Source organism: Catharus ustulatus, chromosome 14, assembly GCF_009819885.2.
Source record: "Catharus ustulatus isolate bCatUst1 chromosome 14, bCatUst1.pri.v2, whole genome shotgun sequence".
Lineage (NCBI taxonomy): Eukaryota > Metazoa > Chordata > Aves > Passeriformes > Turdidae > Catharus > Catharus ustulatus.
This window is the reverse complement of record NC_046234.1, coordinates 20,331,247-20,358,762: the sequence shown is the minus strand read 5'-3', so window position 1 is coordinate 20,358,762 and position 27,516 is coordinate 20,331,247. Positions and strand designations below refer to the sequence as shown.

At 53.6% G+C, this 27,516-nt stretch overlaps 1 protein-coding gene across 2 annotated transcripts in view; it reads right to left on the bottom strand.

Moving 5' to 3' along the window:
- FGF13 (fibroblast growth factor 13) overlaps positions 1 to 22,162 on the bottom strand; it is a 174,255-nt gene extending 152,093 nt beyond the window's left edge. Inside the window, exon 1 of one of the 2 annotated variants that reach the window (XM_033072300.2) lies at positions 21,884 to 22,162. In XM_033072300.2, the coding sequence (XP_032928191.1) occupies positions 21,884 to 21,932 (49 nt within the window). In that variant the 5' untranslated portion in view covers positions 21,933 to 22,162. The remainder of the gene's footprint in view (positions 1 to 21,883) is intronic. The other variant, XM_033072302.2, reaches the window with a different exon arrangement.
- Positions 22,163 to 27,516: the final 5,354 nt, after the last annotated feature.

Genomic DNA, 27,516 nt, shown 5'->3' with positions numbered 1-27,516 from the left:
CAACATCCACAAGCAGGGCATAAGAAACACAAGGGTTTGGGGGTATTTTTAAGGCCTAAGAAATGCAAGATTTGTTGTTATTTTTTAACTCAAGACGTGAACTGCAAGCCCCACCAAGAACCACACTGCTTTCTCCACAAAGGGAATCAACTCCAACTCTGGGGGCAGTCTGAGCTCAACCTCCCAGCACAGCAGGACAGAGGGAGGCAAACTCTGAGAGTTGCTGCAGGAGCAGCTCTGCCCTCCCTAAGGCAGGTGACCTGCACAGACTCCCAAACCCAGCCAGGACCTCACCTGGGGACCTGCACAAATTCCCAAACCCAGCCAGGATCCCACCTGGGGACCTGCTCAGACTCCCAAACCCAACCAGGACCCCACCTGGGGACCTGCTCAGACTCCCAAACCCAACCAGGACCCCACCTGGGGACCTGCTCAGACTCCCAAACCCAGCCAGGATCTCACCTGGGGACCTGCACAAATTCCCAAACCCAGCCAGGATCCCACCTGGGGACCTGCAAAGGCCCCCAAACCCAGCCAGGATCCCACCTGGGGACCAGCACAGACTCCCAAACCCAGCCAGGACCTCACCTGGGGACCTGCTCAGACTCCCAAACCCAGCCAGGATCCCACCTGGGGTTTGCTCTCACTAGGGAGCAGAAATCATGAACACCTTGATGGCTCCAGTGGGACAGAGGTGCCATTTTAATCCCTCTGGGATATTTAATACCCCTGGGAGGTGCCCATTTAATACCTCTGGGATAGTTAATACCCCTGGGAGGTGCCCATTTAATACCCCTGGGATATTTAATGCCCCTGGGAGGTGCCCATTTAATACCCCTGGGAGGTATTACACACCTGTGATGTACACACTCAATACCTCTGAGGGAAAGCAGAACAAGAGCATCTCTGAGTCCTGCTTCCCCAGTTGCACACAGCCACAGCCACATCTGGGCACACAAGCACAAGGCTCAGATGCCAAATGAGCCTGCCCAAGGGAACCACGAGTGACAAGAGAACAGCAGAGAACACAAAATGTGTCTGCAGAAAGCCCAAAGCCAGTGGTGCTCCAGAGCAGCAGGAACATTTATTTCACCAGGAACATTTATTGAGTCACTGCTCAGCACCACCACTGCAAGGAGAATGAGCCTCTCAACGTCTTCAGCAGGCACACACCTGGATTTCTAAAGAAGTGAGATTGGTTTATTCTACACAGATGTAATTAACATCTACACAGTGGATTATACACTTCACATCTGCTGCTGGTGACTAATTTAGCCAGTCTGAAACCAGAGGCATGCAACCTGCAAAGCCAGACTCATTACCTTTACAGCAAAGACCATCAGTTGATTCCCACCAGGACCTGCCCTTATTAACCTCAGTGTTAAATTACAAAGTCACAGATGTACTCATCAGTTGCTCGATGAAGATTCATTTGCCAATCTCATCTCACAAAAGGAGTAATTACCGTGAAGACATTGCAGCCTGATGATTGGACTTGTAACAATGCAGGGCTGCAGACAAATAGCAAGGCACCTGCATATCTGTAACAATTAAAAGCCCTCTCCAAAGTTCCCATTTACCAGCACAATTATAAGAAATTAAGTTAAAAGCACTGAATTGCATCAGTCATGGCCCTGTTCTGCACACAGAAATACAGTTCTGACAAATAAACTCATGTTTCCACTGTTACAGCTGTGGTGGTTTGAGACAGACAGAAAGAATCTGTCATTTCTTTGGCCATTTTGTTAGGAAAGATTGCACAAGTCTTGGACACATAATCCCTCCCCCAGATCTGCCAAAAGCAGAAGCAAAGCCCAGGTTAAATACAGGTTAGACATCAGCACCTGTGGAGGAAAGGAGGGTGCTGAGTGAGGAGATGAAAGGCTGGCAGCTGTGCAGAAAGGAGCAGGACACAGGAAAGGGCACCCAGGGGGAGTCAGCTGAGAAAATCCCAGATCAAAGCACAGACTCCACAGGCTGGGGCACTCCCAGCCAGCTCCAGCAGCCAAGGCTCCCTGATCCCCAGGAAAGGGCTGGCTGGGATTCCTGAGCACCCTGGTGCTCACCCACCACAGCCTCCCCAAAGGCAGAGGGTGAAAATCCCCGAGAGATGCCAGAGCCAGGCTGGGCTCAGCTGGGCTGTGCAAACCCAGCAGGGGCTGGTGCCAGCCTGCCTGCAGAGCCAGCCCCAAACTGTGGGCCCTGGCAGCAGGGAATGGCTGGGGGCACTCCTGCCCTCTGCTCTCTGAGCCAGCTCCACCTCCCCAGAGCCCCTTTTACTGCATTTTCTGGGGTGCTGAAGGAGCAGAGACACACAGGTCATACAGGGAAGAAACCCCTTCCCTGTTTAGGGGAACCCTGGGGAGCAGAGGGTGCAGCACTGCTGGAAATCCTGGCTAGGAATTTCCAACTGCCCTCTCTGCTGCAGGCAGACAGAGGTCTCCTTCTGGGGTACACCTGCAGTGCACACACATCTCCCCACAGAACAGGCAGTGCCAGCTCCCCTCCCAAAACCAGAGCTGAGCACAGGACAGCCGGCAGCCCCAGCCCCGAGGAGTGACTGCACAGCTGTGCTGGCCCTGCAGATGTGCCAGCCCAGCCACAGCTGGACTCACAAACACAGAGCAGCCCTGCAGATGTGCCAGCCCAGCCCTGCAGATGTGCCAGCCCAGCCACAGCTGGACTCGAGCACAGAGCAGCCCTGCAGATGTGCCAGCCCAAACACAGCTGGACTCACAAGTACAGAGCAGCCCTGCAGATGTGCCAGCCCGGCCACAGCTGGACTCACAAGCACAGAGCAGCCCTGCAGATGTGCCAGCCCAGCCACAGCTGGACTCACAAGCACAGAGCAGCCCTGCAGATGTGCCAGCCCAGCCACAGCTGGACTCACAAGCACAGAGCAGCCCTGCAGATGTGCCAGCCCGAACACAGCTGGACTCACAAACACAGAGCAGCCCTGCAGATGCTCCCTGTCCCTTGCTCTCAGGTTATTTCAGTATCCCATAGTCTGGGCAGGTCCTGGGGCTCTGCAGCCTTTCCCAGCATGGTCATGCCTCAAAATCCAAATTCAAAGGTATAAAGCAACAAAATATTGATTTCATAATCAGAACAAAGGAAAGTGAAAGCTGTGCACCTGTGGGGGTCTCCTGTCAAAGACAAGTGTTCACATCTCCACATTCCTGCTCTTCTTCAATTCTCTGTCTCACCACTGTCATTTAAGAACTCACAGGCATTTGCTGAGGATTAGCTCAGCTCCAGACAGACACTCTCCTTCCCCTCTGCTTTGCTTGAAACCACCTAACGGCCAAAAGGACCTCAAGCACATGGAAACATCCCCCAGCCACGTAAAGAAACCACAGCCAGGTAAAAAGAAACCAACCACAGCCAGGGAAACTAAACAAACCACAGCCAGGTATTTACAGAGCATCACCACCACAGCACCACTGAGGACCTGGGGCTTTAGCCCAAGCTTATTTACCATGAACAGAAAAATAGAAACTTGGACAATAAAATGCAGAAGATGACAACAGCCTGAGGACAAAACCAGCCCAGGACCATTGCAGAAACTTCAGAGGGAGAATGGTTTCCCAGAAAAGGGCAGGATGAGTATGTGAGAGCTCTGGCAAGGCAAACGAGGGCCCTTGGAAGGTACACTGCACTCATCTCTTCAGTGAAAAGCACTGAGATTTCATGCTGAGATTCCTCAGCACTAAGCTTTTCTAAACACACTCAGGGACGGGGAGATGCTATTTTGAAAGATGCCTAGAAGGGTTTTCAGGAGACAAAGACAAAAAATGAAGTCAGTGGTGAGCAGGAGCCGCACAATCCCGAGCCTGCTCTGCCCATCTGAATGTCAGCTCTCCATGAGCAATTCTCCTCTGACATTTTCCTCCCAAGCCTGCCTGCCTGCTCAGGGCTCAAGCCACACATTCTTCAGCTAATCCTGACCTGTGGAGAAGTTTTATCAGTAGCTATTTCAGAGCAATAGTGCTACTAGAAACACAAGGAATGAACAGCTGGAGTGTTACGTAGGCAGCTTTCCTTGCACAAAGGAACAAAGACAATCTGAGGGTGCACACGGTCACTGAAAGTTCCTTCCACTGAAATGAGAAAAGCCAGGTTGTGCAGACCTTGTTATTAATGAGAAAATTTACTTAGCTAAGCAGCCTGGAAAATCTCATCTTTGGGGATGTGCTTTCAGTGTGAAAGCACTGCAGTGGAGCCTGTACACTTGAAGCAAAGGAGAAAACACTGAAATATTAAATATTAACTGGATAGCATTCAATTAAGGAAATTTCACACAATCCATGATTTACACTGGAAAAGGACCTGACCATCTGCAGGCAGTTCTCAGCGCCCAGTGGCTGCACAGGTGCAGGAACACAGGAATGCACTCCCCCATCTCTGTGCTCCAAACCAAAACAGTTATTTCATCATTTAACACATGGATGTAACAACCCAGAGAACACCCTGACACTGTCCCCAGGTTAAAAAACATAAAAGCACAGCAGCCTTCAGAAGCACAGGTATTCCCTTTTGGTGGTAATTTAGAAGCTGGGAACTCAGGATGCCAACTACAGCACCCAACTCCCCATCTTTCTAAAGGTAAATCTGACCAGAATGGTTTTCATTCCAACACACCTGGTTTTTGTCAGGCAGAGCACTCAGTGTGCCATCATCTTTGGGGTTTTGGATAAACATTCTCTAAAATGTAATTTCTGACAGGTTGGATACAGTTTATTGGGGTGTTGTTGCTTCAGATGAGACAGGATTTATAAATCATCTCTCCATAAGCACCGTGCTGGCTGAGCCAGAATTCCCCAGCACACGACACCCACAGAGGATCCACAGCCATGGGGCTGTCAAGTGCCTGAACACAACATCCATACCCGAATTTCATCCTCACCCCCATCTCCCATAAATACCCAGCACCCTCAAACTGGGTCACTGCTGCCTGGAGGGTGGCAGGGGAAAATTCATAAATATTGATGCAGGAAAAAGAAATAAACTTTTCTTGGAGGAGTGGGGTCTGCCTGCATGGCCCAGGAGCCTCGGTGCCATCAGCATTTTGTGGTGCCAAGCCATAATTTAAAGGCTGAATTTTCTGCCAACACTCTGGCCCTGTCAAGCCTTCCCATTTTCCATTTCAGCCCTCGAATACCAGGAGAATCAAGAGCTGCCTTTGGCCTCAGCAGCACTTTGGAAAGGACTTGTTCTCCTCCAAAAGCTGCCTTTCCTGATGGGGCTGGGAGAGAAAATGCTCTGCACAAACTCCTCCAACCCCAAAGCCCAGCAGCAGGATTTGTGTTTCAAAGCCATGCATTTTCAGGAGACATGGTTTTCTCATTCAGAAGAGCCTTCTAATAACGAACTGCATGGCCCATAGCTACTTCAGTTTGGTGCTTTTTAAATAGCACAAAAAAATTCATGATAAATTATGTTTTTTAAATAACTCAGGATAGGGAAAAAAACAATCACAAGCAATTAATCCATTTGCAAGGAAAGGCCTTCCAGTAAACACCTCTCATAAAGGAGAGAACAGACAGGGAAGTTCTCCTGTCTCACTAAAATTCAGGTTTTGCCACAGAGGCAAAGAGCAGAAGCAGGAGCTGAGCTCAGTACGTCACCAGCTGATTATCTGCTGGGAGAATAATGCAGCTTTCAGAGCAAGAACACACAGTTACACATCTCTGCAAGAAATTGCTCAGAAATGCAATTAGCAGGTAATGTAATTGAACAAGTATGGGAAGGACATAAACCTCAAACTAAGCCGGGCCTAACGGACTTTGCTGTTGATCCCATTTCAAACGAGCTCCACCAAACCCAGCCTCAGAATAGACATTTAAACCTCCAGTCATGCTGACCCAACAGCAGCTTATGAACACAAAGAAAAAGCTGCTGGCATGTTTTAATTCAACATATTCCATTCAGCATGTCGTTGTTGTTTTGATATTCAAACATTCTCACTGGCCTGTCCAGGACTTGTGCCAGCCTAGCCAGAGCTGAGCTGGGAGGCAGGAGGGGCTGGGGGAGGTTTTGTGTGTGCAGGATGGGGGTGCAGGATGGAGATGATGGGGGTGCAGGATGGAGATGATGGGGGTGCAGGATGGAGATGATGGGGGTGCAGGATGGAGATGATGGGGGTGCAGGAGCAGAGCAGCTCTTGGATCACAGTTTTCCTGGTGCACCCATGGAAATGCCTCAGACACCAGAGGTGTGTGCATGAACCTCTGACTGCCTGCACAGGGGAGGCTCAGCACCTCTGGGGTTGGCCACAGAACCAGAGCATTCAAAGGGAAGGGAAAATGCCTCTCCTGCACAGCAGAACAGCACAAACATCACCACCACCCATCCCCGCCTGTCCTGAATTTCCCCCTTGGTTCTGAAAGGGAGGGCAGCAGTCCAAGGAGAAAAACATCACAGCTGCAACAATGGAAAGCAAAGTGAAAATCTGGCGTTTGACTGGCTCCACTGTGGCAGAAAAGAGCTCAGAGCCATCAGCAGGTGCCACATCCCCTGGGCTGGCAGCAGCCCTGCACTGGTGCCCAGCACACCCAGGGCAGCAATGCAGCAGCGCTGCAGGGACAGCCCACCCCAGCCTCCCAAAGCCTTCCAGCCCTGCACAGCCACACACACCTCCATAAAACTGGCCAAGGATGAAGGAGGACTAAAATAGCTGCCTGCTCTCCTTCTGAAGCCACTGGCAAAAATCAAACCAATTAAAATCATGATCTGAGTCAGTTTTAGTGGATTGCTGGCACCTCGGGCAAAGCCCCTCCGGAGCAGAGCTGCAGTTGGTTTCCAATTTAGCTGTCAGTGAGACAGGGAGGGCTGGAGGAGATGAAAGGAGGCATTAATAATGACAGAGGCAGAGAGCTGGGGCCACACCACGGGCACGGAGTTTGCATCAACTCCCCACTCCTGTCTGACAGCGAGCCTGGCCCAGGGCAAGAATTAAACCAGGAAGCAAAGAGGAAAAACTGGAGGGAAGCAAAAGAAAAAAACCCCAAAAAAAGCCAGAAATGGTGCAAAGACACCGAGCCAATAAGGAATATTTTTACAAAGCAGTTTGAACCAAACATTCCCAGAACACATGTTTTCAATGAGCAGGTGACAGGAGCACCTGGCACTGCACTGTGGGTGCTCCATGCACAGCAAACCCTGTCCCTGGAGCAGGGAGGGAGGCTGGCATCACCAGCTCCCACAGAACAAACACACAGCAAGCTGCTCTGACAGACCCTGACACAGGAGTGAAACCCAAAACAACCCCAAACAATCAAACAGCGACCACACAAACAGCACCAAGGCACTTAGAGCAGCTCAGGAAAGATTTACATGTTTGTCACCCCAGCTTGTGGGGACAGACCCCACAGAGGAACTGGAAAGGGACCAGTTTCCAGAGGCACCAAGGTGCAGGAAATAATTAATTAATTAACTATTATTATTTATAGTTAATAATTAATAATTAATTAACTATAATTATTAATTATAGTTAATAATTAATAATTAACTATATGAGCCTACTGAAAGAGGGGGACAACTGAGAGTCTTTGCATTCTGAGGTTCCCGTCCTTCACCTCCCTCTCAGATGAAGTGATGACGTGTTCCCAAAAGGACTGGCTGAGAAAATATTAAATTATCCTGGGCACATGGATGGAGCAGTGCTGAGCACAGAGCACCCAGAGAGCAGCCTGCTTCTGCTCAGGATGGGAATTCAGCTATCACCACACCAAAAAAACTTCAGTACGTTCCAGTCCTCTGAGTGAAAATCTGTCCCACACCCTCCTCGTGTGTCTCCACATCCTGATCAATCACCTCACATCAAGGTTTTAACTGGAAAAAACCTCACAGGTTTTAATTGATTTACTCAAGGAATAAAGGACACCTTGTGAAACAGAGCTGGGCACACTGGGGCAGCCTGCTCCTCTGCTGGGAGAGCCCAGGAACAAGGCACATCTGGCTGGTGCCACAGGGATGGCTTGGAGCAGAGTGGCCAGGCTAGAGAGCCCACAAACACAGCCATGAACTGTCCCTGACCACAGCAGTGTGAGCTGGAATCTGTACAGCACCAGCACCCAGAATTTACACAGCACCAGCACCCAGAATTTACACAGCACCAGCACCCAGAATTCACACAGCACCAGCACCCAGAATTCACACAGCACCAGCACCCAGAATTCACACAGCACCAGCACCCAGAATTCACACAGCACCAGCACCCAGAATTCACACAGCACCAGCACCCAGAATTCACACAGCACCAGCACCCAGAATTCACACAGCACCAGCACCCAGAATTCACACAGCACCAGCACCCAGAATTCACACAGCACCAGCACCCAGAATTCACACAGCACCAGCACCCAGAATTCACACAGCACCAGCACCCAGAATTCACACAGCACCAGCACCCAGAATTCACACAGCACCAGCACCCAGAATTCACACAGCACCAACACCCAGAATTCACACAGCACCAACACCCAGAATTCACGCAGCACCAGCACCCAGAATTCACACAGCACCAGCACCCAGAATCCACACAGCACCAGCACCCAGAATTCACACAGCACCAGCACCCAGAATTCACACAGCACCAGCACCCAGAATTCACACAGCACCAGCACCCACAATTCACACAGCACCAACACCCAGAATTCACACAGCACCAACACCCAGAATTCACGCAGCACCAGCACCCAGAATTCACACAGCACCAGCACCCAGAATCCACACAGCACCAGCACCCAGAATTCACACAGCACCAGCACCCAGAATTCACACAGCACCAGCACCCAGAACTCACACAGCACCAGCACCCAGAATTCACACAGCACCAGCACCCAGAATTCACACAGCACGAACACCCGGAACTCACACAGCACCAGCACCCGGAATTCACACAGCACCAGCACCCGGAATTCACACAGCACCAGCACCCGGAATTCACACAGCACCAGCACCCAGAATCCACACAGCACCAGCACCCAGAATTCACGCAGCACCAACTGTTCTCTCCCCACAGTCAAACACAGACCTCACACTGCACACCTGAGCACAGAGTGCACATAAACCCAACATTTCCACGCTCTCTGCTGGTATTCTGACTGGCTCACAAACTGATGCCACCACCTTGTAAAGGCTTTTCATTCACACCGGATTTACCGAGGTGTTAATGGTCCTTCAAGACCTTTGAGTCAATAATCCTCGTGCTTGTGAATAAAGGAAAAACATAAACAAGAAAGAGATGAAGATAATGCAAGAGATTGGATTATGAAGTGTGATTCCCAAAGCCAAGTTGTGAAGCACAAGGAACCAAGCACAGCAGAAGTGGAGAGGCAGCAGCTGCCTTCAAGGACATCCAGCACAGGAGGGGACAGAACCCCCGAGCTCCAGTCTGTAAGGACTGAACTAAACACAGGATTCTGCCCCCTCTTATTCACCAACTTGGTTTGCTGCTGTTGCCAGATCAGATTTCAGGAACCAAATCTGTTTCTCTCACACTTCAGCCTCTGTTAGGCTTGCTGGAACTACCGTGGCAATTCCCTGACACACACAAATCCCACAGTGCAGAACAAGCCTCAAAACCACAGCACAGTGTAGCAATCTTCAGGCTTAGAGCAGAGCACTGATTGAACAGAACCCCCCACACACCTTTTATAAAGAGAAAAACTGAAATAAAAAGAGAACAAATATTTAAAATATTCATCACAGCAGCAGCCAGCACTATGGATGCAGAGCCTATCACACTTGCACTGGGGATTGGGCTCTGCCAGGCTGGCACTGAGCATGGTTCAGCCTGACCTGACAGGACAGACCAGCTCAGGCTCTGTTCTTTACAAGGTGCCACCCAAATAAACACAGATGAGCTACCAGGAATTATTCAAGCCCATCCCAGGCACAGGGACAGCTCAGAATGCTCAAAGCAGCAATAACAGTGACTGGAGATCTGACTGAGGAGGCACAAGCACTTGAAGAAAACCATTTGAAAGAAGAGTTTCGGTGAGTGCCAGAGCTGCAGATGAATTAAGAGCAGAGATTCCCCAGCCCAGTGAAAGAGGAGCAGTGCATTCTCTCAGTGCACAAACAGCTCACTCAGACTGAGCCACAGCATCAAAGCCTGCCACGTTTTCTCCATTTCTTTACAAGCCTTTTGTCACTCACTCAGACTCCCTCATTCTCAATGGCTCCTTCTGAAACGTATTTAGGGTGAATTTGGGACAGTGGAACATGAGTGACAAGACTGACAGAGCCCCAAACCAGAGCTCCCAGGTTTAGGGTAAATGGAAATAGAGATGTTGGGCAGCTGACAGGACACGTTGTCAGGTCTTTTCTGCACCATTTCAGGCTGTGAGACCTGTGTGTTTTCACTGCAGCCTGGTGTTACCACGAGTTATGCCCACAGTGTCTCCTCTTCCATCACATTCCTCCTTCCTTGTGCCCTCCAGAGACATTTCAAAGCTGATTTTCCATCATTCAAAGCCTCACAGAGTTTCCTTTCTCCTGCCACTGCACCACACGTTGTCCCCCTTCCATTCTCAGCCTGGCACCTCTTATTCATTCCACAAAGCAATTTAAAGTTCATCCTTGGTGATCAAATGTGGAGTGAAATAAGAACCAGGCACTCCCAGAGCGAAAGGCACCGACTCAAACCCTGCCTTTTCCTGCTGTTGTACAGCTCAAAACCTCTTGCTGACATTGTTCAGAAGAGCCTAACTAATTTTCCTGATCATCCTCAAAACTCTTGTGGCAACATCTCAGTTCTGACAGGAGCCTCTCCAGACCAGGGTGGAACAAGGACAGGGATGGAAAACCTGACAGAGATTTTTCCTTCCAACAGCTCCACTGGCACTGCTGCTCCTGAGTGACCTCAGAAAAGTTTTGCTTATGTCCCAGTGGGGGAACAAATTCAAGTTTTAACCCCTGGAAGTTGCCATGGAAAGAATTGACAACTTTCACAGCTCTGCCTAATCCTTCTCTCCTCTACATTCATTAATTGCTGCCTCTTAAATTAAGCATCCCTAAACAAGAGCATCTGCTGCTCTTAAATGAACTACGAGGGAAAGTTTCTCTTTCTCCTGTCCTCCCTGCAGTTTGTCCTTGTACAGGAGACACTGGATCACTGCCTATGGAACTTCCACTCCTCTCCATCCCTTACTAATGGGATAGTTATGAAAAGGCTGTTAATTACACTGACCCCAACATCCCAGAAATCATGTGATAGAAACTCCTCCCAAAGACAAAATTACACAACAGAACTTGGGGTTTGCACTGATAATCTGGGAAAAAAAAACAAAACAAAAAAACCCCAACCAACCAAAAAAACAAACAAAAAAGCTCAACAATAACAACAAACAAAAAAACCCACAAACAACATGAAACCCAACCCCAAAACAAACAGCCCAGCCCCTCTTCCAGCCAAGGAAACCGAATCTCTGCTCTGCAGTGGCCGAGCAGCACAGCCCTGGGTGTCAGCAGCCAAGGTCCAGCACCAGGCTGGTATTTCTCATCAGCCTGGGCAGCAGTGTCCTGAGCCCAGAGGCTCCCTCCAGCTCACACCTCAGCCCAGAAATGCTTCCAGTGCAGGCAGGTTCTGCTGCTGGAGCCCCCTGGCTCTGCCCTTCCATCCCTTCACTTTTATTGAGTTCTGCCAAAACAAATGAAAGCCAATATCCTTTCCTCAGAAAGCAAACACGGGGCAGGGCAGGAGAGGAGCAGCAGATCCAAGTCACTCCAGCTCTCCTTGCCCAATCACTTGAAAGCAGCTGCTATTTCTGGCACCCTGAACCTTCAGTCACTGCTGTGCAAGACGAGAAGAAACGTGGAGCAGAGCACATGACAGAGCTGCTGTGACTGTACTCGTGTGGCCAGGGCTCCCTCCCCTCCCAGCACAGAAATGACATTTGCCCCTGTGCAGCACAGAAATGACATTTGCCCCCTGTGCAGCACAGAAAATGACATTTGCCCCCTGTGCAGCACAGAAAATGACATTTGCCCCCTGTGCAGCACAGAAAATGACATTTGCCCCCTGTGCAGCACAGAAAATGACATCTGCCCCTGTGCAGCACAGAAATGACATTTGTCCCCTCCCAGCACAGAAATGACATTTATTCCTGTGCAGCACAGAAATGACATCTGCCCCTGTGCAGCACAGAAATGACATTTGTCCCCTCCCAGCTCAGAAATGACATTTGTCCCCTCCCAACACAGAAATGACATCTGCCCCCGTGCAGCGTGGGCTGGGCACGATGTGCTGGCCCCAGCCAGCCACAGAGCACAATTCCTGGAGAAATGCACTGCCCTGTGACTGCCACAATACACAGCTCCCAAAACCACCCCCACAGCTGGATTTCCCAGAGCAGGTCCCAGCTGTGCACCCCACAGCAGTGACACTGGCTGGCAGTGACAATCGGGTCCACCCTGGTTTTACTGTCCTGCAGAACAAAGAGAGTGCCAGCAGTTCAGAGCACGGTGTGAGCTACAGCTGAAACATCCATCACCTCCCGGGCAGCACTGCAGCACAACTCGGGCAAACCGAGCTGTAAGAGCCACAAAAGGATTTCACATGTGTGCTGGACATGAAAGAGCTGCCCAGAGCTCCACAGCAGATGTAATGCCAAGGAAAAGTTTCTGTGGAAGCGATGTGACAGCACACGGACAATGCTCCTCCCCTGCCCCTCTCCCCCAGCTTTCCTCTCACTTCTTTCACACTTTCTTTCTATTCTATCTTTCCACTTAATGCAAGAAAAACACCCTGTGCTTTTCCCCTTCATTTAATGACAACCAGAAGTTTCTGAAATTTGAGCAAAAAGAGAAGAGGAAAAACACTGAAAATTGCTGATTGCCGTTTCCTGGAGCACTCCAAGGTGTCGGGACACACCTGAGGGATGTGCTCAGATCCTGGACACACCTGAGGGATGTGCTCAGATCCTGGACACACCTGAGGGATGTGCTCAGATCCTGGACACACCTGAGGGATGTGCTCAGATCCTGGACACACCTGAGGGATGTGCTCAGATCCTGCCCCAGCACCAGGCTGGGCTGGGGGAGCTCCAGGGCTCCTTCCAGTGAGGGCAGACTGTGATTCCAGAGAACAGAAAAATAAAACACTTAGATGAGTGCTAATGGCCACTGGATTTGAATTAACAGGCTCAGGGGGCAGGGGAAAGTGGCTCAGAACCCACAAACTTCCATAATAAACTCAGTGGGTAAAACCTGAGGGAAGGTCCTGGAAGGACAGAGCTGAGGGTGGCACTGTCACCTCTCTGTGCAGTCCCTGGGGAAGCCACCAGCCCTGGGAATGGTCATCGTGGCCAGGACACAGAGGGAGCTGCCCAGGGACAAGGGAAGTCACCTTTGTCACCTCTGTCACCACAGAGCTGTCACTGCCCCGGGCTCACCCCTCCGTGAGGTGACAGCAGCGCTGCCCCAGAGCCTTCCAGCAGCTCCCAGGTGGCTCCAGAAGGTTCCACAGAGCCCTCCCAGCCCTGGCAGCAGCACTGGGGCACTGGGTGCGTTTGCAGGGCTGGAGGAGAGGGGCACAAGGATGCTCAGGTGGGTGAAATCCCATTCTGGGACACCAGTGCCAGCTGGGAGAGCCCCCAGGAGCAGGGACACGAGCCCAGAGCAGCTCAGCACTGCTGTGCTGTCACCCAGGGACAGGAGCCCAGAGCAGCTCAGCACCCCTGTGCTGTCACCCAGGGACACCCAGAGCTGCAGAACACCTGCTCAGGTGAGGGCTCCATGGTCTGATCCCTCTGACACACAACAAACTCATCCTGAGCTGGGTGGTAATTAAAGCACATGTATCAAAGATATCTAGCACTGGTTAAACAATTTATTCTTAATGCCACCAGGAGAGCCTTATATGAGCTGAGTTAAGCCCCAGGTTGTGAGAATCATCTGCAGCCTCCCCCAGAACAGTGATCTCTATAAATACAGCCTCGTTCACTGCAAGCACAGCTAACAGAGCACCACTAGCTCAGGTTTAGTCAATCTTGACCTGTGTACATGTGATGCAGCCCAGATCAATGGCAATTCGATTGCTATTTCAGGAATATCTCTTCTTCCCACTTCATTTCTGTCCTCTGCTCCCTCCCACCTCACAGTGATGCTCTAATTATTCAAACAACGTAAGCAGTGTTCAATCCATGCCAGCCCTTTCCTCCTTTAGCACTGACCTTGCCTTATACATCACTCTCACAAAACTAATTAAGTGGAGAACAGTCTCACTTTACACTCTCTTCATGAAAAGAACTGAATTGTTACCTGCCCGAGGGTGCAATTCAAATTATTTTTGTCTTCATTTCACTCAGCAACACAACACAAATACTGAGCACAAAACCAGACCAGGCAATGCAAGGAAACCCTTTACCCAAGATACCACGCACAAAAATAAAAGGATTATTGTCAATAATATATATAATATAATTCTCTCATTTTGGTTTTCAACATGCATTTTCATGTAAGCTGGACCAAGACATGTTTTGGGGAAAGCAGGGAATTTTGTTAGGCCAAATGACAGAGCTGAGGAAAGGAAAACAATTTGGGAGAGCTGAAACCGTGGGATCTGAGAGCATCCAGCCCCCAGCAGGGCAGCCCTCCCCAAAATACATGAACACAAAAATCCTGGCAGAGAGTGCTCGGCTGGAGGCTGCCCAGGGTGGAGCCTTGTCCTCTCACAGGGTTACAAATGTTTGTTTTCACACAGGACAGCTCCAGATTCCCAGAGGATTTTATAGAGCAGGGATTCAGTGCTTGCAGGAGATGGAGGGACAGGACTGGCCCTGGTGGTTCCTACACCTCTGTGCTCTCCTTTTGAGGAAAACGAGCAGGAAATGAACAGAAAATGAACATTCACTGACCCAACTGCCACAGCACAGGGGTAAGAACAGTGCCTGCCAGGGCATCCCAGCACAGGGCACACACAGCTAACTGCACAAATACAGTCAGGGGCAGGTACTGGGGTGGCCACAGAGCCCAAACCCCGCAAGTTCTGCTGCACTGCTGTGGCTGCTGCTCCTGCCCTTGCAGCAATGCTCCGTGGGGCTGCTCGCCCTCCAGCCCATCTGCCCGAGTTCTTCCTTTGAGGATGAGATCTGGCATCTGCCAAGAAGCACCTAGCACTAAGTTTTCCTCTAGAAGCAAAAACACGATGACTTTTACTACCCTCTGTACAACATGGCCAGCAGCCACACAGGAACCAACAATGCAACCAACCCCAGAGCTTGTCCCTGAAAATCCTGCCTTGCGTTTCCTCAGCCCTGAAAACCATCCAGGAGCATCAGCACGAATGTGCTGGCATTCTGATCTCAGGACTGCTTCCACTTTTGAGTTGCTGACGTTTTATCAACATATGTGAGGGGCCACTGCCTCGGGATTGAGAGGGAAGGATGTTTCCTTTCGAGAGAGTTGCTGTGGTTTGTGGCAGCAAAGGCAGTCCCAGATGATGAGTCAGAACAGGAGGCAGTTACTGTAAATATTCCAGGCATGGGCACATTAACAACCACCCACTAATGAGAGGTAGTGGCACAGGCAGACACAGATCTGCTGCCAGGGGAGCTCGGAGGGATCAGGGCTGCATCCCCCACCAGGAGCTGCAGCCTGGACCCCAGGCTGGGACAGTCACAGCCAGCTCTGGGCTGTCCCTCCAGCGGGATCCAGGCAGCTACTCAGAGAAATCTGGGCTCTCAGACATTTCCAGAGTGCAGGGAACAAAACAAATCCTCCTTCTCCGGTGTCATCCAGCGTTGACAGCACAAACACGAGTTCTGATGTGCCAGTCGATAGCACCAATTGACCACAAAAAGACCCAATCTGCTGCTGGCAAACACCTGCTGAACACATCCCCAAGCTCACACCCTAAACCTCAGCTGTGCTCGGGTTTGGTGGGGATTCTGGGCTGAAATGCAAAAGATCTGGCACCCAAATTTCTGACAAAAAGACAAAGAAATGCCTGCCTGTGACTCGAGTGGCCAGGCAGCACTTGAGGCTGCTCCCTTCCCCCTCCTCACCAGGGCTGCACTTGCTGCTAATTTTGATTCTGTGGACTCAGACCAAGACGTGGTCAGCTTACACTCTGCTCCTCCTCAGCCCTGAAGTAAGTTACTTTGTCATGATTCAGTACTGTGGAAATATAACTGTTGAGATCAGCTTCTTTATTTTTGTCAGCTTTTCTCCAGACCTTTCAATCATAAGCTGCATTATACTATATTGCCATAAAGCCAGGAAAAGCAGTAATAGATACCTCAAAATTCTGACTTCTGTTTTTCCTGCCAAGTGATTTCTCTAAGTGCTTTGTTTTCTGCTGTCACTGAATTAGAATAGTACCTGTTCTTCCAAAGTCTTCACTGCTACTGTCACTATTTCAATACACTCTTCTCAGATTAGAAGCTTTCAGCTTCAAAAATGCTCCTATTTTGCTTTCTGCAGAAGAAAATACACTCTGCATTTTCTCACTGCTGAGGTGATCAGGCTTTTGAACAAAAGCTGTCCACGTTCCTTGTGGTGACAGGAAAAGCTCCGCTGCACCTGCCTTGATGGGGAAGCCAAGAGTGCACAATCCCCTTAGCAAAAAGAAAAACAGCTGCAGATGAATCCATTCCTCAGATCCAGTCTGAGACTCTCTGCTCCAGCTCTTGACTTTGCTCAGAGGAGCAGATTGCAGAGCAGCCTCTGGAAAAGCCTGGCTGTACCACGGGCAGCACCAGCTCTGCAAGGCCAGCCCCAAAGCACAGGGCTTGGTCTCAGCTCCCTTTCCAGTGCCCAACATTCCCCTACTGCCCACAGGCCTCCCCCAAACATCAAAAACATTTAATTCAGAACAGGTTATGTTGGGACAGCTCCAAGGAGCAATGGGGACAATCAGTGTGCTGTGCCAAAAGAGCAAGGCAAAAACTTTTGGGGGAAAGTGCCCTGCCCTGGCACACCTGAGGCTCTGGCTCAGCAGGTCCTGGCAGGACAAGAACCTGCCAGTGGGAACTGCTCTGCTGGGCTGGGAATGCACCCGGGGAATCTCCTGGGCACAGGGCTGCTCCCAGTCCAACCATCAGTGACCAGTGCTGGGCTGGGAACACACCCAGAGCTGCTCCAAATCCAACCATCAGTAACCAGTGCTGGGCTGGGAACACACCCAGAGCTGCTCCCAGTCCAAACCAGCCATCAGTGACCAGTGCTGGGCTAGGAATGCACCTGGGGCATCTCCTGGGCACAGGGCTGCTCCCAGTCCAACCATCAGTGAGCAGTGCTGGGCTGGGAATGCACCCAGAACTGCTCCCAGTCCAACCATCAGTGACCCCTGTGGGATGCTGAGCTGTTCTTCTCCAGACCTTCACATTCCTGCTGCCCCTGGGAGCAGGGCACAGCAAGGAGTGGTGCAGCAGAGCTCTCCTTAGGGGCAGAAATGAGCCAAGACACAAATTCTCATTTACCAACACAAAAATGTCCCAGTTAATTCACATCACAGATTATCCATCCTGACTCCAACTCATCACAGACTCTCATTTACCAACACAAAAAGGGTTCCAGTTAATTCACATTACAGATTATCCATCCTGACTCCAACTCATCACAGACTCTAATTTACCAACACAAAAAGGGTTCCAGTTAATTCACATCACAGATTATCCATCCTGACTCCAGCTCATCACAGACTCTGAGTGCAGCAAACTCCCACAGCAGGTTTCCCCAGCAGACTCTGAAGTTATTTCTCGCTGAAATTCTGAACAAGCATCAGTTTGCAGACTCTGACCACAAGTTTTCACCTCAGTCCACTCTGACTGCAAGCACCCACCATAGGGTCTAATGCAGACCCAGACTGACCTCACAGGGTTCCTTCAGCAGCTCCAGGTGCTCAGGACTCCTCCAGGTGCTCTCCCTCCAAGCTCCCCTGAGCAGCCCCCCACCCCTTTTATCACATTTACCTTTATTAGCTCCCACCACTGAGGGCAGGACTGTTCTCTGGTAATTAGGAGGGCTGTGATTCTCAGGAGTAAGGTCACCTGGCATCTCTTCTTCTACAGGACACCTGTCCCAGGTGAAGCCAGGCACACAGGAGGGACAGGACACCTGTCCCAGGGTGAGCCCAGGCACAGGGGACAGGCTGCTGTCTGGACACAGCTGCTGCTGCCCAAGCAGCCCCAGCCTGGAGCAGCACTGCCCACAATCAATGCCACAATCTGATATAATCTTACAGGTACACACTCCCAGTTAATGCAGCAGCTCCAGAAAGTAAAGGGGCACATCCCTGACTTCATTCTGTTAATCCATGAGCTTTATTTAATATTAGGGTAGATAATTCTCTAATGTCCACAGCCACTTTTAAAAGCAGCCAGATATTGAGCACAACAATCACTGCTGGGTTTTCTAGGCAGGACTTACATGTGGGACCAACACATTGTAAAGCAGGCAGTTACTTTTCTCTTTGGCTACAGCAAAGAAATGAAAAAAACCCAACTAGTTTCATTAAACATAGATTTTGATACTTCTGTAACACCTGCAGAATTCCACTGACACCACCCCAGACTTTACAAAAGCGTAATTTAACTGCAAACAACACTGCAAGGCAATTAAGTATCTGCTCTGGACTGTGCTTATTCCCACCAAAATCCGCGGCCCTTCAAGGTTCTGCGTAAATCAGTTTTTTTTCTAAAAAGATCCACCCCAAAAGCCAACTGAAGAAAGTGTCTTTCAACAGCTTACACGGCACAGATCCCACATTTGGGCTGAACATGGCTCTCCCCAAATTCTGTCGAGAGCTACAGCGAGGTCTCCCCTCGGGCACGGCCCTCAATGGCCAAGGGAGCTCCAGCAGTCAGAAGAGCTGACACAGCTCTCGCTGAGAGGAATTCCACATTTATTGGGCAAACATCACCCTGGGACACTGCACTTACAGCAGGTGCTCAAACCACATCCTGTCACCTTGCAGAACGGGGTACAGGAGCCAGCACCACAGTGAGCTACTCGGATATAAAACATGACTCTTGTTCTTTGAAAGCAGGCTAACTAACCCTAAAACACAGAGCTTTCAGACTCCAGTGCCACAGCACAGCTGCAGAAAGATGCAGGAAATGGTATCCCATCCCTTCCAGGCAAATTCCTGCTTTATTGTATAAAAAACCCCAACCAAACCAAAAAACCTAACAAGAACCCACCCACCGCTGCCTGGATGTGCTATGGCTGGAGCCGAATTACACATTCTCATTCAGGAGTATCAACACTTGAAATCACCAGGAGCGAATTCAGGTGGTTCAGAGGAAAAATCATTTCCTATTTTCGTCCACAACTCAAGGGGCTGAAGACAAGCACACAGCCCATGTATGAACTAGGAAACATTAACTCCTTGTCCTCATCCCTGGAGCCTCTCCGAGCGATCCCACAGGTGCCAGCCGAGACTCACAGCCCAGGCACGGCTCCTGCTGCACCTGCAGCTCCTGCAATACCTGCACCTGCTGTACCTGCACTCCTGCTGCACCTGCACCTGCTGCTGTACCTACAACTCCTGCTGTACCTGCAACTCCTGTTGTACCTGCAACTCCTGCTGTACCTGCACTCCTGCTGCACCTGCACCTGCTGCTGTACCTGCAGCTCCTATTGTACCTGCACTCCTGCTGCACCTGCACCTGCTGCTGTACCTGCAGCTCCTATTGTACCTGCACCTGCTGCTGTACCTGCACCTGCTGCTGTACCTGCAACTCCTGCTGTACCTACAGCTCCTATTGTACCTGCAACTCCTGTTGTACCTGCAACTCCTGCTGTACCTGCAACTCCTGCTGCACCTGCAGCTCCTGCTGTACCTGCAGCTCCTATTGTACCTGCACTCCTGCTGCACCTGCACCTGCTGCTGTACCTGCAGCTCCTGCTGCACCTGCACCTGCTGCTGTACCTGCAGCTCCTATTGTACCTGCAGCTCCTGCTGTACCTGCACCTGCTGCTGTACCTGCAACTGCTGCTGTACCTGCAACTCCTGCTGTACCTGCAGCTCCTGCTGTACCTGCAACTCCTATTGTACCTGCTGCTGCACCTGCACCTGCTGCTGTACCTGCAGCTCCTGCTGTACCTGCAACTGCTGCTGTACCTGCAACTGCTGCTGTACCTGCAACTCCTGCTGCACCTGCAGCTCCTGCTGTACCTGCACCTGCTGCTGTACCTGCAGCTCCTATTGTACCTGCAGCTCCTGCTGTACCTGCAGCTCCTGCTGTACCTGCAGCTACCTCCTCACTTGGAGATCACACACAAAGTTTGCTGTGAGCTCAGGGAGCAGAGCAGCATCTCCTGGCAGCAGAGCAGCACCAGCTGCTTCTCCCGGGAGCCTGGAACGTTCACCTGTCAGTGCTGACATCACAGCCTGGCCTGTCCCTGAGCACCAGGACACACAAACGCCTTTGTCCCACGGGGCTGGAGCTGCCTGTGCAACTCCACACACCAAGTGTGCCACTAAAACTTGTCATTGTAGCACAACGTGGAAAATGTGAGCTTGGTTTCTAAAAACAAGCTTTCAGGCAAGCATAGCCTGAGTATGGCAATTTCTTTTTGTTTACGGTTATAACACGGTTCTAAATCGTGCAAAATAATTCCTCAAAGGCGGGAATCTTTTGTTCTGCACTGCTTAATAAATTATTTAAAGCGCAACATAGCAAATAAGGCCACCGTGAAAGAAAATCAAAACCAACTCAACTTCAATGAATATAATGTAAAGGCAAAACATATTTATCCAGAAAATAGTAAGGTTTTGCAATGCATCTAGGTAGTGAAGTTGGTTGTGTTGCTGAGAAAAAAAAAATGTCATGCAAACGCTGAGGATTTGGACATGAGACAGAACATAGTAAGAAGGGGAAAGACAGCGTTGGGAAAAAAAACTCACGGGGAAAAAAAAGAAAATAATAATTTAAAAAAAGCTTTGCAAAGCGTTAAACAAAAATTTTCAAAATCATGAAACCAAAAAGCTTTTTATCAAGAATATAAAGGCTGTATTGTTTGGACTCGGCCTCTCAGGCTGCTACAAAAGTGAACGGCAGGGAAGTGTCCCACTCGGTTTTACAGAACCAGGGAATATTGACGAGTTTTTGGTCCTTCCCCTCCCGGCCGGGGGTCAGAGACCACACACGGGGATGCGGGGACACCGTGGGGACAGCGAGCCCCGGGGGACAGACAGCGAGCCCCGGGGACAGAGAGGGACAGCGAGTCCCAGGGGACAGCGAGCCCCGGGGACAGACAGCGAGCCCCGGGGACAGAGAGGGACAGCGAGTCCCAGGGGACAGCGAGCCCCGGGGACAGACAGCGAGCCCCGGGGACAGACAGCGAGCCCCGCACCGGGGGGGACGGACACTGCCACGGACACTGCCACGGACACTGCCACCTGTGCGACCCCGGCAGGGACCCGGGCAAAGAACCCCCCGTGCCCCGGCAGGGACCCCCCGCAGCCCGGCCATGCCCCCGGCTCGGGTAGGGCGAACCGGGCCGGGGAAGCCCCCGGTGCCAGCCCCGGTGCCAGCCCCGAGCCCAGCCCCGGCCGGGCCCCCGTGGCCGCTGCAGCCCCCGCTCGGTGTCTCCATGGCGATGTCTCCCCGCAGCCCCGGCACCCCCGGCCCGGAGCCGCCCCCTCCCCACCTCCCTCCCGGCGGGGCCCGGGGGTACCGATCCCGCCGGTGCCGCATTGAGCGGCCCCGCAGCCGTGCGGGGTGCCCTGGGGTGCTGTAGGGTACCCTGGGGTGCTGTAGGGTGCCGTGGGTACCGTGGGGTGCCCTGGGGTGCCGGCACGGCGCCGCCACTCCCTCCCGGGCCGGGGTCCCCCCGAGCCGAGCCCCCTCCCGGCCCGGTAAGGTCGGGCTGCCCGCGGTCGGGCCGGGGAACGAGCCGGTTCTCGGGGCGGCTGCGCCTGCCTTACCCTTGGAAGCATCTTTCTCTTCTTTGGGTTTGATCACCTTCCCGCTCATAGACCCCAGCTTGGGTGGGAAAATCCCCGGGAGCGTCGCGAATTCCGGCTGGACCCAAAGGAAGCTCGGGCGGGGGGCAGCGTGCGTGCGGGTGGGGGATCCTCCACGCCGGCAAGGCAGAGATCACACCGGGAGAAGGGGCCGGGGGGGGAGGTGAGGGGCCGGAGAGGTGCCCGCTCCCCGGCACGGAGCCTCGGAGCGTGCGGGAGCGGAGCGGGGCGCGGGGGGCTCCGGCAGCCGCAGCACCGAGCCCCTGCGCCGCTCGCCGTGCCGGAGACAAAAGCGATATTCCCTGTGTGTGCCCGGCCCCGGCCCCCTCCTTCCCCCGCCTCCCCGGCTCTGCCTCCCCTCCCCAGGGCCAGGGAAGCGCAGCTGGTCCTGCAGGTCCCACCGACCGGGGGGAGGGGGCTGCCGTCACTCGGGGGGGGCTGTCTGCTCGGCTCTGCTGGGTTTGGGTTTTTCTCTTTTCGCATCCTCCCCTAATAATAATGGGATGGAGCAGCAGAGCTGCAGCCGATAGGAGGAGGAGGAGGAGGACGCGAGTCCCCGTCACTGCAGAAGAGGCGGCAGGTTTACGCTGCGAGCAGGGCTGGGGGGGCAGCTCCAGCGCCCCGGCCCCGCAGACCCCTCCCCACCGCCCGCACCGGGGCTCCCTTAAACCGTCCGGGGGGGAACGGGGACAGCTGGCACCCCGCTGTCCCCAGGGACACAACCCTGCCCACGGGCGGAGCGGGGCTGTCCCCGCTCGGGGGCCGCTGCCACCCCCGTGCCCAGGGCGGCTCTGCCCGCAGCGCCTGTGGCTGCCCGGGGGGAGCGCGGAGCCACGGCCGGGCACGGGGGAAAAGGGGGAAAAGGGGGAAAAGGGGGCTCACAGGGCACGGGGGGCACGGGGGGGGAAAGGGGCTCACAGGGCACGGGGGGAAAGGGGGGAAAAGGGGGTACAGGGGGCTCACAGGGCACGGGGGGCACAGGGGGAAAAGGGGGAAAAGGGGGCTCACAGGGCACGGGGGGCACAGGGGGAAAAGGGGTTCACAGGGGGCTCACAGGGCACGGGGAGCGAAGGAGCACGGGGAGCACAGGATGATTTGGTTCCCGTTCACAAGGCACGGGGGGTACAGGGGGCACAGGTTCCCGTTCACAGGGGGCACAGGGAACACAGGTTCCCGTTCACAGGGGGCACAGGGGGCACAGGGGGCACAGGTTCCCGTTCACAGGGGGCACAGGGGGCACAGGTTCCCGTTCACAGGGGGCACAGGGAACACAGGTTCCCGTTCACAGGGCACGGGGAGCGAAGGAGCACGGGGGGCACAGGATGATTTGGTTCCCGTTCACAAGGCACAAGGGGCACAGGGAGCACAGGTTCCCGTTCACAGGGCACGGGGGCCACAGGGGGCACAGGTTCCCGTTCACAGGGGCACGGGGGGCACAGGATGATTGGGTTCCCGTTCACAGGGCACGGGGGGCACAGGGACATCGGGTTCCCTCAGCAGCTGCTGCCCTGCCCCGGCGTTCACCCCCTCCCTCCCGCTGCTCCGTCCCCTCGGGGGGCAGCACGGGACCCCCGAGCCCCTCACCTGTGCTAGAGCGGCGCGTCCCGCCCCCCTCCTCCCCCTGGCCCCGCTCTGCTCCGCGGGGCAGGGCTCGCTCCGCCGGGGCCGCCGTGGTGCCGGAGAAACCCGATGCACGCTTGGAGCCGGCCCCGCTCGGCAGCGCCCAAAATAAATCGCCGGGAAGGGCGAGCCGAGCCGTGCCGGGGGAGCCCTCGGGGCTCCTCCTGCCCCCTCCCCACGGCTGGAAGGGATTTTTGGGGCGGGGGACACGAGGGATGGAGCAGGGCAGGGCTGGCACTGGGGGAAGGCAGGGTGCTCTGTGCCCCCCCTGCCCGTCGGGGTCCCCGGCACAGCAGCAGTCTCTGTTTTTAGTGGGGCCGAATTCCTGCCCGGCACCATCCCCTGCAGCCGGGACAGCTGGGGACAGCTGGGGACAGCTGGGGACAGCCCGGCTTGCCAGTCCCTCCTGCCCTGCCCGGCCAGGGCACTGCCCTGTGCTGGAACTAGAACCAGAACCAGAACTAGAACTAGAACTAGAACTAGAACTAGAACTAGAACTAGAACTAGAACTAGAACTAGAACTAGAACTAGAACTAGAACTAGAACTAGAGGGTGATGTAGCACGGCGGGGATGCAGCCCCACTGCCCAGGTCAGCTGCAGTTCGGGATGTTCAGGCTGCTCCAGCTCCCAGTCCTGGCTCGGCTGACCTGGGGTCAGCTCTGCTTTGCACAGGGCTGCTGGGGAGAGGGTGAAGTAATCGCTGGAGGTGTTTAAACAGCAGAGATGGGCACTTAGGGACATGGGGTAGGGGTGAACTTGGGAGTGTGGCTAAGAGATCTGATATCTCAGAGGCCTTTCCCAACCAGAATGACTCCAGCATTCCGTCAGCCCTCTGATCTGATGACAGTGGAGTTGCAGCGCTCTCCACGTCAGTATTTCACAACCTCTTCAGTTGTTTTTTTTTTAACACATCAGAGGATATCCAGGCCGTTAAAAACCTGCTCTTTTTCTCGTCCGTCTCCCCAAACAGGGAGCACTGAATGCAGAGAGCTGGCAGTGGAATGGGGAAGGAGAGATTCTGTGGTGCAGCTGAGCCAGCACTGTCAGACACAGCTGATGAACCCCAGCAAGGAGATTTCAGCTGTCCAGTGCAACTTGGAGCTGATTCTCAAAGGCACTTGCAGTGCCTTTGCTGAGAGTCAGGGACCATTCACACTTCTTCTCCGAGACCTTTCCAACCCCAAACATCACTGATAAATGCTGTGTTAGTGCTGACAGTGAGCCTGCCTTACCTGAGCCCCTCATCTTTGCCAGACCTGTTCAGTTCTGCAGGAATAGTGATTACACTGTAAAACGGGGCCCATACACTCAAACTCACTGCACTGGAAGGAGGCAGCAGCCCAGCAAGAAGAATTGTACCAACTGGTGGGCAGAGGGAGCTTCCCCTGCTGGTCTAAAATGAGTTAGTTTTCCCCCTTGCTAGTTTTCAGGGCTTAGAAGTGTCAGTTAAAACAGCAAATATCGTATTGTGTATGCAAAATGTCAGGGGATTTGCAATCCAGGTTCAGTTTGCCCAGCCTTCAATTTGGGACTGCCTCGCTGGCCGGGGTATCCTCGAGGAGATGGTGCCTGTGGCCAGGATGCTGATTTGTGTCTTCACATCCCCTCATCAGCTCCTGGCTTGGGAGTGAGCATCCCTGCGTTTTGGGGGAATCACTTCAGGTCTGGCTTTGCAGCAGAATTTCTTTAACTCACAAATATTTAAACGTGAATCTGAGCCTCGGTGTCTTGGTGCATCACCTCCCAGCTATAGCAGGGAAAATTGTCACCTCCTTGCTTTCCAGCTCCAGCCCTGGAAGGTGAGAAGTGCTCGGATGCTGTGATGGCAGAATTGAAACCCAACAACTGCACAGCACAGCCAGGCTCAGGAACCCCCCTGCACACAGCCAACAACTGCCCAGCACAGCCAGGCTCAGGAACCCCCCTGCACACACCCAACAACTGCCCAGCCAGGCTCAGGAACCCCCCTGCACACACCCAACAACTGCACAGCCAGGCTCAGGAACCCCCCTGCACACACCCAACAACTGCAGAGCCAGGCTCAGGAACCCCCCTGCACACACCCAACAACTGCCCAGCACAGCCAGGCTCAGGAACCCCCCTGCACACACCCAACAATGCACAGCACAGCCAGGCTCAGGAACCCCCCTGCACACACCCAACAACTGCCCAGCACAGCCAGGCTCAGGAACCCCCCTGCACACACCCAACAACTGCTCAGCACAGCCAGGCTCAGGAACCCCCCTGCACACACCCAACAATGCACAGCCAGGCTCAGGAACCTCCCTGCACAAACCCAACAACTGCCCAGCCAGGCTCAGGAACTCCCTGCACACACCCAACAATGCACAGCACAGCCAGGCTCAGGAACCCCCCTGCACACACCCAACAACTGCCCAGCCAGGCTCAGGAACCCCCCTGCACACACCCAACAACTGCACAGCTCAGCCAGGCTCAGGAACCCCCCTGCACACACCCAACAACTGCACAGCACAGCCAGGCTCAGGAACCCCCCTGCACACACCCAACAATGCACAGCACAGCCAGGCTCAGGAACCCCCCTGCACACACCCAACAACTGCACAGCCAGGCTCAGGAACCCCCCTGCACACACCCAACAACTGCACAGCACAGCCAGGCTCAGGAACCCCCCTGCACACACCCAACAATGCACAGCCAGGCTCAGGAACCCCCCTGCACACACCCAACAATGCACAGCCAGGCTCAGGAACCCCCCTGCACACACCCAACAGCTGCACAGCACAGCCAGGCTCAGGAACCCCCCTGCACACACCCAACAACTGCCCAGCCAGGCTCAGGAACCCCCCTGCACACACCCAACAACTGCACAGCCAGGCTCAGGAACCCCCCTGCACACACCCAACAACTGCAGAGCCAGGCTCAGGAACCCCCCTGCACACACCCAACAACTGCCCAGCACAGCCAGGCTCAGGAACCCCCCTGCACACACCCAACAATGCACAGCACAGCCAGGCTCAGGAACCCCCCTGCACACAGCCAACAACTGCCCAGCACAGCCAGGCTCAGGAACCCCCCTGCACACACCCAACACCTGCCCAGCCAGGCTCAGGAACCCCCCTGCACACACCCAACAACTGCACAGCCAGGCTCAGGAACCCCCCTGCACACACCCAACAACTGCAGAGCCAGGCTCAGGAACCCCCCTGCACACACCCAACAACTGCCCAGCACAGCCAGGCTCAGGAACCCCCCTGCACACACCCAACAATGCCCAGCACAGCCAGGCTCAGGAACCCCCCTGCACACACCCAACAACTGCCCAGCACAGCCAGGCTCAGGAACCCCCCTGCACACACCCAACAACTGCTCAGCACAGCCAGGCTCAGGAACCCCCCTGCACACACCCAACAATGCACAGCCAGGCTCAGGAACCTCCCTGCACAAACCCAACAACTGCCCAGCCAGGCTCAGGAACTCCCTGCACACACCCAACAATGCACAGCACAGCCAGGCTCAGGAACCCCCCTGCACACACCCAACAACTGCCCAGCCAGGCTCAGGAACCCCCCTGCACACACCCAACAACTGCACAGCTCAGCCAGGCTCAGGAACCCCCCTGCACACACCCAACAACTGCACAGCACAGCCAGGCTCAGGAACCCCCCTGCACACACCCAACAATGCACAGCACAGCCAGGCTCAGGAACCCCCCTGCACACACCCAACAACTGCACAGCCAGGCTCAGGAACCCCCCTGCACACACCCAACAACTGCACAGCACAGCCAGGCTCAGGAACCCCCCTGCACACACCCAACAATGCACAGCCAGGCTCAGGAACCCCCCTGCACACACCCAACAATGCACAGCCAGGCTCAGGAACCCCCCTGCACACACCCAACAGCTGCACAGCACAGCCAGGCTCAGGAACCCCCCTGCACACAGCCCTGCCGGGTCCTGAACCTCTCACTGACAGCACCCTCTGAGCTCCT